The sequence below is a fragment of the Pseudonaja textilis genome, chromosome Z (assembly GCF_049901715.1).
Source record: "Pseudonaja textilis isolate UNSWEBS1 chromosome Z, rPseTex1.2, whole genome shotgun sequence".
Taxonomy (NCBI): domain Eukaryota; kingdom Metazoa; phylum Chordata; class Lepidosauria; order Squamata; family Elapidae; genus Pseudonaja; species Pseudonaja textilis.
The window spans coordinates 63502278-63516238 of record NC_142008.1 but is presented as its reverse complement, the minus strand read 5'-3'; the positions used below and the strand labels follow the sequence as shown (position 1 = coordinate 63516238).

Genomic DNA, 13961 nt, shown 5'->3' with positions numbered 1-13961 from the left:
CTTCAAAGATCCCCAGCGCCTCGTCATCACCACAGACGCCAGCCTGAGCGGCTGGGGTGCTCACTTCCAGTCCCTTACAACACAGGGCAATGGTCCCATGCAGAGCGGGCCTGCAGCATAAACTGGCTGGAGCTCCATGCCATCCACCTGGCCCTGCGCCACTTCCTGCCTCAGGTACGCGGGCGGCACGTCCCTTATTCTCACGGACAACGCTTACTGCCAAGGCCCATGTCAACAGGCAAGGCGGGACCCAGTCTATTCGGTTGATGAGAGGCCGAGAGACTCTGCCGCTGGGCAGAGCGTCACCTCCTCTCGATCAAAGCAGAACACATTTCGGGGCCTCAAACACCCGAGCGGACTGGTTAAGCAGGGCCACCGTGGACCAGTCCGAGTGGCGCATTCATCCATCCCTTTTCAGGGAGGCGACTCATGATCTTCGGTCTCCCGTTAGTGGACCTCTTTGCATCCCCTGCAACACCCAGCTCCTCGGTTCTTCTCCAGATTCCCTTCCCCGGGCCGAGAATCACGACGCACTTCGCTGTCCGTGGCCCCCGGACTCCTGTATGCCTTCCCCCGTTAGCTTTGCTTCCCAGGGTCATTCAGAAACTGATCCAGGAGAAGGCAGATCTGATTTTGGTGGCCCCCTATTGGCCCAGGCGACCATGGTTTGGAGACCTCCGCAACCTCTCGGTGTCTCCCCGTGGAGAATCCCTCCGGACAGGATCTCCCTGTCTCAGGGGCCCATTCAACATCCGGAGCCCCAATGGCTCCAACTAACCGTGTGGAGGTTGAGCGGGAAAAGTTGAGGAAGGAGAATTTATCTGACCAGGTCATTAACACGATCCTGGCCGCCAGACGGCCTTCAACCAATCGGATATACGATGCCACCTGGGTCAGCTTCTGCAGGTGGTGCCATTCATCCATGGTCAACCCGCTCTGCCTTCGGTGGCCCAGATTCTGAATTTTCTCCAGGATGGGCTCAAAAAGGTCTCTCACCTAATACCCTGAGACACCAGGTAGCGGCCCTCTCAACTGTCGTCTCCGGCGACAATCTGGGTCCCCTCTCACCATCCCCGTATCAGGGCCTTCCTAAGGGGGACTACTAACCTCCGTCCCCCTGTTGTGCACCGGTACCCCACTTGGGACCTTAACAAGGTCCTGGTGGCCCTCACCAGACCTCCTTTCGAACCCATTAGAGAATCCTCTCTCCAAATTTTGACCTTTAAGGTAGTATTCCTGGTGGCAATTACCTCGGCTCGCCGACTTTCGGAGATTGCTGCCCTTTCGGTGAGAAAGGACCTCTGTTTCTTCCATTCTGATCGGGTGGTTCTACGCCCGACCCGACCTTCTTGCCCAAGATCAATTCAGCCTTCCACAGGGCTCAGGAGCTTACACTCCCGAACTTTTGTCCCAATCCTTCACGGGAAAGGGAGAAACGATGGCACACCCTAGATGTCAGGCGGGCCCTCTGCATATACATTAACCGCACACAACCCTTTAGAAGGTCAGAGTCTTTATTTCTCTCCTTCCAGCCCAAGTCCTTAGGCCACAAGGTGTCCCTTCCACCATCGGGCGATGGATCAGAGCCACCATCGCCAAGGCTTATTCGCCTCAGGCTTTGCCAGTTCCCAGTGGGGTTACGGCGCATTCCACCAGGAGTGCGGCCACTCTCTGCGCCTGGGCCACCCAGGCTCCAATCTCAGACATCTGTCGGGCCGCCACTTGGGCTTCCCTCCCCTTTCATTAGGCACTATAAGATTGACATCTTTGCGTCAGCTGAGGCCTTGTCTGGTAGACGAGTCCTCCAGCGGGTCATCGAGGACCCAGGGGAGCTTCCACCCCAGACGGATTCCCTCCCGTAGGACAGCCAAGCTTTGGTATGTCCCACTCTCTGGATGATCCGAGCAGCTCGAGGGAGAATGGGCGTTGGTCTTACCTGACATGCCATTTCTAGTCGAGCTGCGAGGATCATCCAGCCCCACCCTTTTTAATTTTTTCCGTCTGGGGGAACCTTGTTTCAGCCAATGATACTTTAGGTCTAGTTAGATGAGAGTTAGACGACTTTCTTCCTCTCTCGACTTCGCATAAACTGGGAGGCTACAAGGGACCATGTGACAGAGGGCGGAGCGTTCCCTAATGATTAAGCCCAGCCTACACAGACGCAGACTGGAGCACCTCCCACTCTCTGGATGATCCTCGCAGCTCGACTAGAAATGGCGTGTCAGGTAAGACCAATGCCCATTTACATTGTAATCTTTGAATCAATTTCTATCTTAAATATTATGTTGCAATATAATCTCTTTTTAAATTCTATTTCACATTTTTAGATCTCCTTTCATATCCCTCCATTTATAAATTTTTTCCCATACTGCATAGAATTCCCTCCTTCAGTTCTAACATCATACTATCTAACTCAGCACACTGATTTTTTTTTTTCCTATTATTGCTTCATCATTCGGTATTCCTTTTAACTTCCATGTTTGGGCTATTGATAATTTTGCAGCTGTAATAACATAAATCATTACATAAATAATGCTTTTTGAAATTCTCATTTATTATTCCCAATAAAAACATTTCTGGTGTATAATTTATTTTTAGGTCCAACATTTCTTCTAGCCATTACCATATTTGTGCCAGAATTCTTGTATTTTTTTGCACTCCCTCAACATATGATAATAAGTGCCTCGTTCTTTCAAACATTTCCAGCATGTAAGTGATTGAGAGCTATACATTTTGGCTAACCTGGCAGGTGGGTGATGCCATCTGTAAAACATCTTAAATAGGTTTTCCTTGTAGCTAATGTAATCTTTTTATTCTGATTCCAAATTTGCTGCCATTGATTCAAATTTATATTTATGGCCGAAATTTCTAGCCCAAGTTAACATTGGTTCTTTCACCTGCTCCTCATACATCTTATAATCTAGTAGTTATACAATTTCTTTATTTGTTTCTTCTCTGATCCTAATAATATTTTATCTAATATTGTATCTTGACAATTTATTCCTCATTCTTTTTTATCCCTTTCATATTTGGATTGTACTTGGAGATATGCCCACCATTCCAATGTTAAGCCCTGCTGGTTAAATTCCAGTCTTTTTTTAATCTTCCTTCATCTGTTAGGATATCTTTGTATGTGATTGCCTTTTTCTGGCGGTAGAGATTCGGATATGATATGGCTTCTAAGGAGAAGAGCCAGCTTGGAGTTTCCAATAGTTTTGCAATCTTATTTTATTCCAAATTGAGATTAGGGCTTGTCAGATTTTATGTCTCAAAAAATATTGGTGTGTCATATGTCTACTGGGCCACAGATATGCATGCCAGCCCTGTTGTAGATCATGCCTTTCTAAAAGTAAAAGTTTTTTATTTTCCAAGTTTATCCAATCCTTAATCCATGTTAAGGCGGCCGCTTAATAATACAGTTCCCAATTCAGAAAATCTAATCCTCCTCTTTCTTTTGCGCCTTGTAAATGTTTTAATTTGATTCTTGGTCTCTTACCATGCCACACAAAATTTAACATTATTTTATTCAGATCTTTAAAGAATTTTTCCCCTAATTTGATTGGTATGTTTTGAAATAAAAATAAAATGTTGGGTAATATATTCATTTTAATTGCCGAAATTCTGCCTATTAATGATAGTTGAAGGTTACTCCAATTTTCTAAATCTGTTTTAATTTGTCTCAATAAATTTTCATTATTATCCTCCTTAATTGTTGAGCAGCGTGCCAAAATATTAATTCCTAGGTATTTTATTTTTTGTACTATTTGAATATCTAATAGCTTAACAAGGTTTTCTCTTTGTTTGCTGGTCATATTCGTAGTTATGATTTTTGTTTTTTATTTATTTATTTTCAAACCAGCTACTTCTCCATATTCTTCAAGTTTTTCTTATAGTTTCGGATCTGTTTGTTCAGGGCCTTCCAAGAAAAATACTAAGTCATCGACATATGCTTGTAATTTAAAATTTTCTTTTTTAATTTCCAATCCTTTGATCTGTGTCTCTTGCCTAATTATTCTCATTAGGACCTCTAATGTATATATGAATAGTAATGGGGACAGAGGACAACCTTGTCTTGTACCTTTTTGGAAATAGACATTACTTGTCAATTCTCCATTTATTATTATTTTTTCTTCTTGTTGTGCATATATTGTCATAATTATCTTTAAAAACTTTTCACCAATATCCATGTGTTTTAACTGTTGCATTAGAAAGGGCGAATTTACATTGTTGAAGGCTTTCTGGGCATCTAGAAATAATAAATCTGCCTGTCGATCATTATTTTCTTCATAGAATTCAAGAGTGTCTAAGACTATTCTCACATTATATTTTATCTATTTAGGAGGAAGCCATTTTTATCACTATGTATGAATTCACTATGACAGATGAAGAATGCGGGATTTAGTCAATAAATATTAACAGACTCAACTCACCAATAAATGTCAGAAAATATTTGTCAAACTACAAAAATTGAAAACTGATATGATAGCTTTGCAAGAAGTCCATAAAAGATATGATCAAAAACATCAACTAGAACAACCTAAGTTAGGGAACCTGTTTATATCAGTCAGTCACGCCCGCCCGCAGTTCTGCGTCGTCATCAAAGGGCTGTGTTCCAAGCCAGGTCTTTATCCTCGGAAACAAGTGGTAGTCGCTTGGTGCAAGATCAGGGCTGTAGGGTGGATGAGGAAAAATCTCCCACTTGAAAGCATTCTCGAGTGCGATTTGCTGTGTGTGGTCAGGCATTGTCATGCAAAAACAAAATTTTTGAGCTTAACTTTCCTCTACGCTTGTTCTGAATTGCTTTTCTTAGTTTTTGCAACATTTCACAATACCTCACAGAGTTTATTGTTGCACCATGTTCCAGAAAATCGATAAGAAGCACACCTTGCCTATCCCAAAAAACAGTCGCCATAATCTTCCTTGCAGATCGCACCTCACAGCTCGCGGGATTTTCAATTGCAGCACACATTTCAAAGGTTTGCTGTGAAATAACAGGCAACGATACAAACCTCCCACTAGCATGACTAGATGCAGACTGAGCAGCAGATGCACAGACCAAAGATGGCCATGCTAGCTCTGCCCCTTCTTGCTACAGATGAAAACATAATCTGTTTTGTGGATAGCCCTCGTACAAAGATAAAGAAGGAACAATTCTAATAGTTGAGATTAAGCTATATAACAAAACATAATAATTGCCTCGATATATGCTCCAAATGGAGCCCAAGAATTCTTCTATAAAAACTTTCATAACATAATAAGTAATATAGAATACGATAGGTTATGTGTAGTTGGGGACTTCAATGCAATTGTAGTTAGGAAAAGAGACCACAAACATGATGCAATTGTAGATAGGAAAAGAGACCACAAACATAATGATACAAGAAAAGGGGGGGGGGAGGATACTCCCCAAAACTTTTTTTGAAATGATTAGAGATCTAAATTTGATAGACCTTTGGAGAGAAAGGAATAATGAAGAGAATTATTACACATTTTACTCACATCACCATAAAGCCTGGTCTAGGTTTGCCATGGTTTGGATATCAAAAGACTTATTCTGAAATACGAAAAGTGACTATAGAGACTAACACCTGGGCCGATCACAACTGCATAAGTCTACAGTGGAAACGACATAAGGCCACACCTAGATGGATTTTCCAAAAGGCAATTCTCAAAGAAAAGGAATTCAATATAATAGAAAAAGAATTGAATTTTTTTTTTAAATAAATAAACAAGATGATATTTCAATTCAGACACTCTGGGACACCGCTAAACCATATATTCATGGTGTAACAATTTCTTATAGGGCAAAAAGAAATAAGGCAAAAAAACAACACTGAGAAAAACTAGAATAAGAGCTTAAGCAAATGGAGGCATTGCACCAGAAAGAATCTAATAACAAAAATTTGAAAAGTAAATTAGATCTTCTTAAACATAAACTATGTATTTTGGCAACAGAGAAAATAGCACAACAAACCAAACTAACCAAACAAAAATATTTTGAAAATGCTAATAAACCTGGACATTGGCTGGCACAAAAATTAAGAAATTACAGAGAAAAACAATGAATAAACAAATTACAAGATGAAGAAGGGAATATATATTATGATGAGAACTCTAAAAAAGTTATTGCCCAGAGATTCTGTGTGAAATTATATACAAGAAACAAAAACTACTCAGAAGAAAAGATTAGAACCTACCTAAGGAAAGCTGAATTACCAAAGACTTCAGAAGCTATGAAATTAATGTTTAATGAAGAAAGCACCATGACAGAAGTAGCCAAAGCAATCAACAAACAAAACAACAACAAAGCATCTGACCCAGAGGGTATCCCTGTAGAGCTATACAAAGAACATCAGAATACCCTCAATATCTATTAGAGGTCTTCAATGCTGTGCTTGATGAAGGGAAAATACCAAAATCTTGGAGAGAGGCCAATATAGTGTTGGTTAAAAAAAAGGTACAGACCAGACAAGAATTCAAAATATCTCTCCTAAATACAGATTATAAAATATTTATAATTATTGCTGTAAGATTTAAAAATTATAATCTTCCATTTTCTGTTGCTTCAATGACTTGGATGAACTCTGTGTACAGATTTGTGCACGCTATTTCTTTCTCCTTTTCCCCATTCTTAAAAATCCATAGTATTGTTAAAATGTAGCTAAAACAAACTGGTAACCTGTTCAGTATATGTGCATTTATAAAAAGTCAGATATAGATTAAAATGGGTTAAAAATACAAGGTTAAAAAAAACTTTTTAATTTTGGAAGAGCTCTTTACAGCTGTTGCTGCCTTCCACCATTTTAACTCCCCATCTGGTTCACTTTTATAGGCTTTTGATCTGTAGAATATAATGAAAGTGTATAAACCAAAATCTTTCCATCTATTGTCTGTTCTTTTTCTTCAAAAATTACCTTTTTTTGTTTTGTAACTACCATTCAGATTTTTGCCTTTTATATTTCAGATCACTTGTCTTATAATAATCTCCCCCCTCTCCCACTTTCCTGTTCTATCTGACTATGAGACTGTTTTGGTTCTGAGCTTCTGTTGTTGGTATCCCAGTAGATTATCTGTCAATCTAACGAGCTAGATAGTTGAGCCATGCCTTCCTGATATAAGTCACAAGGCTTGGGGTTGTTGTTGTTTTGCCAGAGATTAACTACTTTTGGAAACGCCCTCAACTGCACCTTGTGCTGCTATATTAGTAGTTACTGAGTGAAAAATTCTTTTCACTGCTGCAGCTGCGCTTTTCACAAGCTTCTCTTGATGAATTATAAACAGAGGTATTGTTTTCAAGTTAATACTGTATGAATCAGTTCTGTGCTGTTTTTTACCTTTATCTAATAACTTGTCTTAAATTCTGAATACTGTGCAGGAGAGTTCTCTGCTCCTTAATAGAGAAACAATTTCTATTGTGCTAAGCAGGATTTATATCCTAGAAAAAAATAAGTATTGTAGGATTGAAAGTTAATTTTGTGCTCTAATATAAATTTCCTAGAAATAAACTCTAATAAGTATATATTTGTTTCTGAGTAAGCATTCATAAAACTGCTCTGGTAGTGTTTTAAGCATGGACTATTGAAATATTTATAAAACTCATAATTGGAGCTATTTAGATAAACCTATGTTTACCATGTTTATGCAGATGAATTCTAAAGATTGGATAATATAGTAGACCATTCCCTAAGCAATTCCCTTGATTTTTGTTGGCAGCCTGCATGCAAGCCCTGAATCTCTGGAGTCTGCTTGTCACCTGTGCAGTTGCAGTAGGAAAGGATCAAGAACCGAAGAAGCAAAGGTGCTTTAAGGTCAGCGCACATGTACCTTCTTTTTAAAAAAAATGAAGAAAAATTTGGACAAGCCTCTTACCCTAAATTACTAGACTTCAGCATATATTCTTGTGTGCATGGCAGATAACAGTTGCAAATCTAGATGATTTAGTTACATCAGATAATATACTAAAGAGGTATTTAACCGTGAGAGTTTTCTTTAGAAAAATCTAAAACACTTACCAAGCATCTTTTTTTATATATATAAATGCACTCTTTCATTCAATAATAATGTCTACAGTATAATGGAATGGAATAACAGAACAGAACAAAATAGGAAGGGATCTTGGAGGTCTTCTAGTCCAGACCCCTGCTCAAGCAGAAGTAATACTATTTCAGATTAGATTAGATCAGTTTAGATTACTATGGACTTTACAACTGAATCTGAACTATATTTCTATCTTTTGCATCATAACAGCAGTTTAACAAATAAAATATATTTTGTGATTGGAAAATTAATATTTATGCTATTTTAAGGTCATGGAACTGTGTTCTTCTCCCAAAGATAATTTAATTAGTTAACATAAAAAATTTAAAGGACAATTCTGAATATAAACTAGCACATAAATTTTGCAAGTTTATGATCAAGACTTATGAAAACTAACTGGATGGTTATATTACTTTGCCAGTCTATGTTTTGGTATAAAAATGGAATCATGTTAAAATTATAGATATTTCATAGTGGTTTTGTAACTGGAAAGAGATTTTTAAATGAGATATTTATTATAGTTTTATATTTAAATTAATGTTTTCACGGAAGGAAATTTAACCTTTTAATTGTTTTTGTTTTTATTATAAATAAATATGAAACCTGTATTTCCTGTACATTATGGAGTTTTTGATCATTTTGAAAGCTGAAGAGATCTGAGATTTCAGTTGTTATCATATTTCTTTAAAGATGGAAATATAATCTGAAAGTTAATTAGCCTTTATTGAAAGTAAATGTGTTTGTGCTTATTACCATGGTTTCCAATATTTCCAATAGGTCTGGAATAATTGAAATTTAAACAGGATACTAGGGCAAGCAATTGACTAAAAGCCGGTTACCTTTGTAACATTTCCTTTTTAAGCCAGTGCAAAATGTCTATATGATAGCTACTAGAAATGGTGTCTATTTGAGTATTGAGAGTTCATAGTGGGAAAGGTGTGGTAGAAATAAAGCAAATACATTAGGTGGTCCAGCAGTTCTTGGAAGAATGGGGGAAAAAGTCTTATTTATTCCTTATTCTTATTTCCTATTCTGCTCCTATCAATGATAATAAAACTGCTATCAAAAGTCAGGAGCACAATTTTATTCTGTCTTATTCTCTGCTATATAGGGGTATTCCAGAATTCTGAAATGCAGTTGTGAATATAAATAATTTTACTTCATATTTATATTAATAAGATGTGATCTCATTTTTCTGACATTTCTTCTGTTTTATTATGTTGTATATGAAGATGTTTTCATATACATTTTTCATAAAGAAGAGGAAAGGTATATTTCTTTATTATACTTACTAGAAATAAATAAAATGCAATTCAATTTTCATATAGGGTATAACTTGTCTTTCACAGACTTTTAAAGCAATTTTTCATTAGAATAAGCATTAATAAACAGATTACAGCAGTACAAGCTTGCATAAAGACAGGTATCAGTTAATAAATATTCCACTATGTTTGTCCTTCCCTAATAGCCACATTCAGAGTGTCTCCAAAACAGTATCTTGAAGAGCTGAAGTTTTGTCAAATTTTTACTGTTAATCAGTGGTGGTATTCAGCCGGTTGCCACTGGATCGGGTGAACCAGTAAGAAGGATTTGGCATGGGTTGCCAAACTGGTAGTAACTTCTGGCTGGCCACGTCCCCGACCCATCCGCCTGGTTGCCACTTGCTCGCTTGCCCCGCCTGCCCGATGTCACTTGCTCACCCTGCCCACCCAATGCTGGCATGGCTCGCCCCACCCAGTCATACCTCCCCTCCTATGAGGCATGCTGGGTCCTCATGGCTTGCCATTCTAGCCTTCCCTTGTGGTGCCTGCACCTCAATTGAACAGCCCTGAGTTGCCTGCTGCTCACAGGTAAGCCTGCAAGTCGGGATAGCCCCCCCCCCCATTCCCGGATCTTGGCGGGCCCACACACTGTTCCCGGGCTCAGGTGGCTGGCTTCCCACCAGTGTGGCTCCATCCCAGGCAACACTTGCGGCCTAACAAGCTTTTCTCCCCACTTCCCCTGGTCTCCAGTTTGCCTGGCTTGCTGGTGGCAGAGAGGAAGGCGAGCCAGCGTTGACCTGTCACCACTTGGGTCCCCACCAGCCTGGATCTTACCCCCTGCCTGGATTCTCCACAGCTGCTGGGCCTTGCCTGCTAGGGATGGGTGCGGGGAGGTGGTGACCAGGGAGCACGACATTATGCTGCCCACCTCGCCCCTTTGCCTGGCGCCTCTTTCCTCTCCTGCCCGCCAACCTGCGTACTTTGGTCGAGTGTGGGCAGCTGCTGAGAATGCTGTGAGCGAGCCCTAATGCTGATGGTGGGGAAGGAAGATCTATACCGGGTTTGCTACGATCAGCCAAAGGGCTGCCTGGGGGGGTGGGTGAAGTGAGGCTGCCTTTCAGGCCCACCTTTGGCTTCTGTGGGGCCTTCCACGTGGGAGGCCTGAGAGAAAATGCCTCCCCCGAGGGTTGTCTTTTCGCCCATCCACTGGCCGGGCTGGCCTGGAAGCAGTATGTCCCCTTGTCGTGGGCTGATGCAGGACCCAAGGCTGGGTGGAGGTTGAACAGGTGGCAACCCAGAGCAGGGCCTGAAAGGCAGTCAAGCCTCGCCAGAGCAGATCTTCCTTCCCTGCCATCAGCCATACCTTCCAGCCCATGGAGCTCGCACCAATGTCACAATGGCAGCCTGCACTCTACCAAAATGCTCGGCCTGGAGATGGAGGGCAGCTGCTCTGGGCAATACAGGCAGCATAGCTTCATGCTTCCTGGTCACCACGCCTCCCAGCAGGTGAGTTCCAGCAGCTCGTAAGTGTGGGTGAGTGCTAGGAGAAAGGGTGAGTGTGGCAACCTTATTCCATCTTTCTGGGTATCCTCGATACTCCTCATTGCCCAAAGAGGCTGTAACTAAACACCCAAACAGAGATAACGCTAGAAATTGACAACTACCACTGCTTGAGCAGTGGGCCAATAAGGGAGCTCGCTGGTGGGGTCGTGGGGGAAGTTTGTGTAGAAAGACGGTTGGAAAACCAAGAAAACAGTTAGCGGGAGTGAAGCAGCAGGGCAAGAGGCAGGGCCGAGCACGTGGCAGGTGAGAGGCTTTGTGTGGGAGTGTAGGCTTGGCTTCACTTTCTGGCTTCGCTTCTTGCATCTTCCCTGCCGCTCTTGTTTCTTGTCAGGCTGTATTAACCTCTTCTGTTTTTTGTAGTGCCTAATGGTGGGATAGGTAGAAATTGAACAAATGAAGCTCTCCCTCCCTGCAACAATTGCCAAAATGATTGTTCGGCGAGGGAGGGACAGCTGCCCTGGGCGATGCAGGCAGAGTAGCCTCGTGCTTCCTGGTCGCCCTGTCCCCATGCATCCTGGTAGGTGAGCCCCAGAAGCTGCCTGAGAATCTGGGCAGGGGATGAGATGTGGGCTGGCAAGGAGCCAAGTAACAACAGCTCTGACCTGGCTGGCTTGTCTTTCCTTCTGCCACCAGCTGCAGGATCAAGGTAGCGTTTCAGGCAGTCGGGAAAGCCAAACTGCTCCCTAGCCCAGAGCTGCCGGCGTGGGGGGGTGCAAGGCTGCAGCAGACACCTCACTTGAAGTTCTCAGCCCTTTCCTTTCCCCAAAAGCGGAAGGGGAAGAAGTCTTTGGAAGTCTCAAAGGAGCGGCCGCTTTGTTGGACCCAGAAGCCTTGCCTCCTGCTTTTTTCGGGCAACGCGGGACAGGAGACCAGCCAGGAAAAACCCTCATAAGGAGCGATGGTGCTGGGCACTTGAAAGTTTGTATGTGTGTGTTTGTTTCAGGTGGGTCTCCTCTCCTAGCTTTAGAAGGAGAGAGGAAGGAGGAGGGAAGAGAGAGAAAGAGAAAGAGAGAGGGAGAGGGGGGAAAGAGAGAGGGGGAAAGAGAAAGAAAGAGAGAGAGAAGGAAGAAAGAAAAGAAAAGGGAAGGGAAGGGAAGAAAAAGGGAGAAAGAGAGAGAAAGGGATAGATAAAGAAAGATGGGATGGATGGAAGGAAGGAAGGAAGGAAGGAAGGAAGGAAGGAAGGAAGGAAGGAAGGAAAGAGGAGGAGGGAAGGAAGGAGGAGAAAGTAAATGAGATATATGGATGAATGGATGGATAGATACATGGAAAGAGGGAGGGAGGGAGAGAGAAAAAAAAGGAAAGGAAGGACACAAACCCTGGTTTCAGAAGACTCTTTGAAATAGCACAGGAATCTAGGGCGGGAAAGGATCTCGGAGATCATCTTCTAGTCCAAGGGTCTTCAAACTTGGCAAGTTTAAAACTTGTGGACTTCAGCTCCCAGAATTTCTGAGCTAACATGACTGGAGGAAGAATTCTAGGAATTGAAGTCCAAGTCTTAAAGCTGTCAAGTTTGAAGACCCCTGTTCTAGTCCAACCCTCTGCTCCAGCATGAGATCCTTACAGAATCATAGAATAACAGAGTTAGAAGGGACCTTGGAGGCCATCTAGTCCAGCGGTTGCCAACTGGTGGGCTGTGGCACACTGGTGGGCCACAAGAAAAATTTGGTGGGCCTTAGAGAAATCTCACTCCCAGAGCACCTCCCCAAAGCAATTAATCCAGGCTGCACAGAAACATAAGGCTGCGCCACCCACATGGCCCATGGGAACCCTCCCCGCCCACTCACTCCTTACCTGGCAAACTTGCCTGCTAAATTGCTTTTTTTCCTTTTTCCGACCATCAGCTCTTCTGCTGTGCCAGGAGATTTAGATTAGCTAGAAAGCAGGAAATCGTTACATTTCTTGTTTTCTAGCTAATCTTTAGTTCTTTGGCTCTGCTTTTAAGCACAGCCGAACCTCCCTTAGGACTGAAGGTTCTATTATTCAGTGCAGACTCATGGCAAGCAAATTTTATGTGACAGACTGAGCTAGCCAATGGCAGATAGATAGATCACTAAATGATTCTGTGAACAACTCAATCTGCCTGCCTGCTTTGCCTGATTTTGGCTAAAAGTTGCTCTTTTTTAATTAAAAAAAAAATCAATATTTACGTACATGGTGTGTTGTGAGTTAATTTTTTGAGTTTGTTTGCAAACAAATTTTATGTGACAGACTGAGCTAGCTGATTGGAGATAGATACATCTCTGAATGAACCTGTGATTCTGTGAGCAACTCAATCTGCCTGCCTGCTTTGCCTGATTTGGGGTAAAAGTTGTTTTTTTTTAATAAAAAATTCAATATGTATATAAATATTTATAATGTTCACATACAAGCCATGGCCAGCCAGTCACATGACCACCAAGCCACACCCACAAATTAGGCCATGCCGACAGAACCGGTTAGTGGTCCCTGGGATTTAAAATTATGAATTTGGTGGTCCCTGAGGTCCAAAAGGTTGGCAACCCCTGATCTAGTCCAACCCTCTGCTCCAGCAGGAGACCTTATATCATCTGGAATCTGGATTATTTTGGTGCCTTTAACAGAGGAAAATTGGCAGAGGAGTTTACTAGGACAAGGCTGCCATGCAGGGGAAGGCAGATAGTCCTTCACTTATGAGCACAATTGAGCCCAAAATTTTGGTTGCTAAACAAGAGTGTTGTTAAGTAAGTTTCACTACATTTTACTCAATCCATGACATCTCCTGGGTCTAACAGTCGTATGCAGGCTAGGGAAGTAAATCTGATCTTTGGATGTTCAGTAGTAAATAAATAGAGAGGGAAATTGTATCTCTGAGGCGAGGAGAGGCCAGGCAAAGCACCCCTTGACGTCAGTGATGTCAAATTGGCCATGCCCACCCAGACACATGACCACCCAGCACACCCACCTAGTCACATGACCACCAAGCCACGCCCACCAAGTAAGCCACCCCCACATAACTTGTAGTAAAAAAAATTGAACCCTACCACTGCTGTTAATCATACTTAATTGTATACTTGCAGCTAAAATCTATCAAAGAATATTATAGATGTACAATTTTGAGATTCCCTCTAATTAGACTCT

General features: G+C 42.0%; 1 protein-coding gene across 13 annotated transcripts in view; it reads left to right on the top strand.

Annotated features, from left to right (window-relative positions):
- NT5C3A (5'-nucleotidase, cytosolic IIIA) overlaps positions 1–13961 on the top strand; it is a 135173-nt gene that overhangs the window by 78254 nt on the left and 42958 nt on the right. For 3 of the 13 annotated variants that reach the window (XM_087917947.1, XM_026702223.2, XM_087917949.1), the window contains exon 2: positions 7714–7808. The exons of 3 other annotated variants lie outside the window; for them this stretch is intronic. In XM_087917947.1, the coding sequence (XP_087774073.1) occupies positions 7719–7808 (90 nt within the window). In that variant the 5' untranslated portion in view covers positions 7714–7718. Of the gene's footprint in view, positions 1–7157; positions 7297–7713; positions 7821–13961 lie in introns of those variants that run through there. 7 more of the 13 variants (XM_087917944.1, XM_026702222.2, XM_087917948.1 and 4 more) reach the window with 5 other exon arrangements.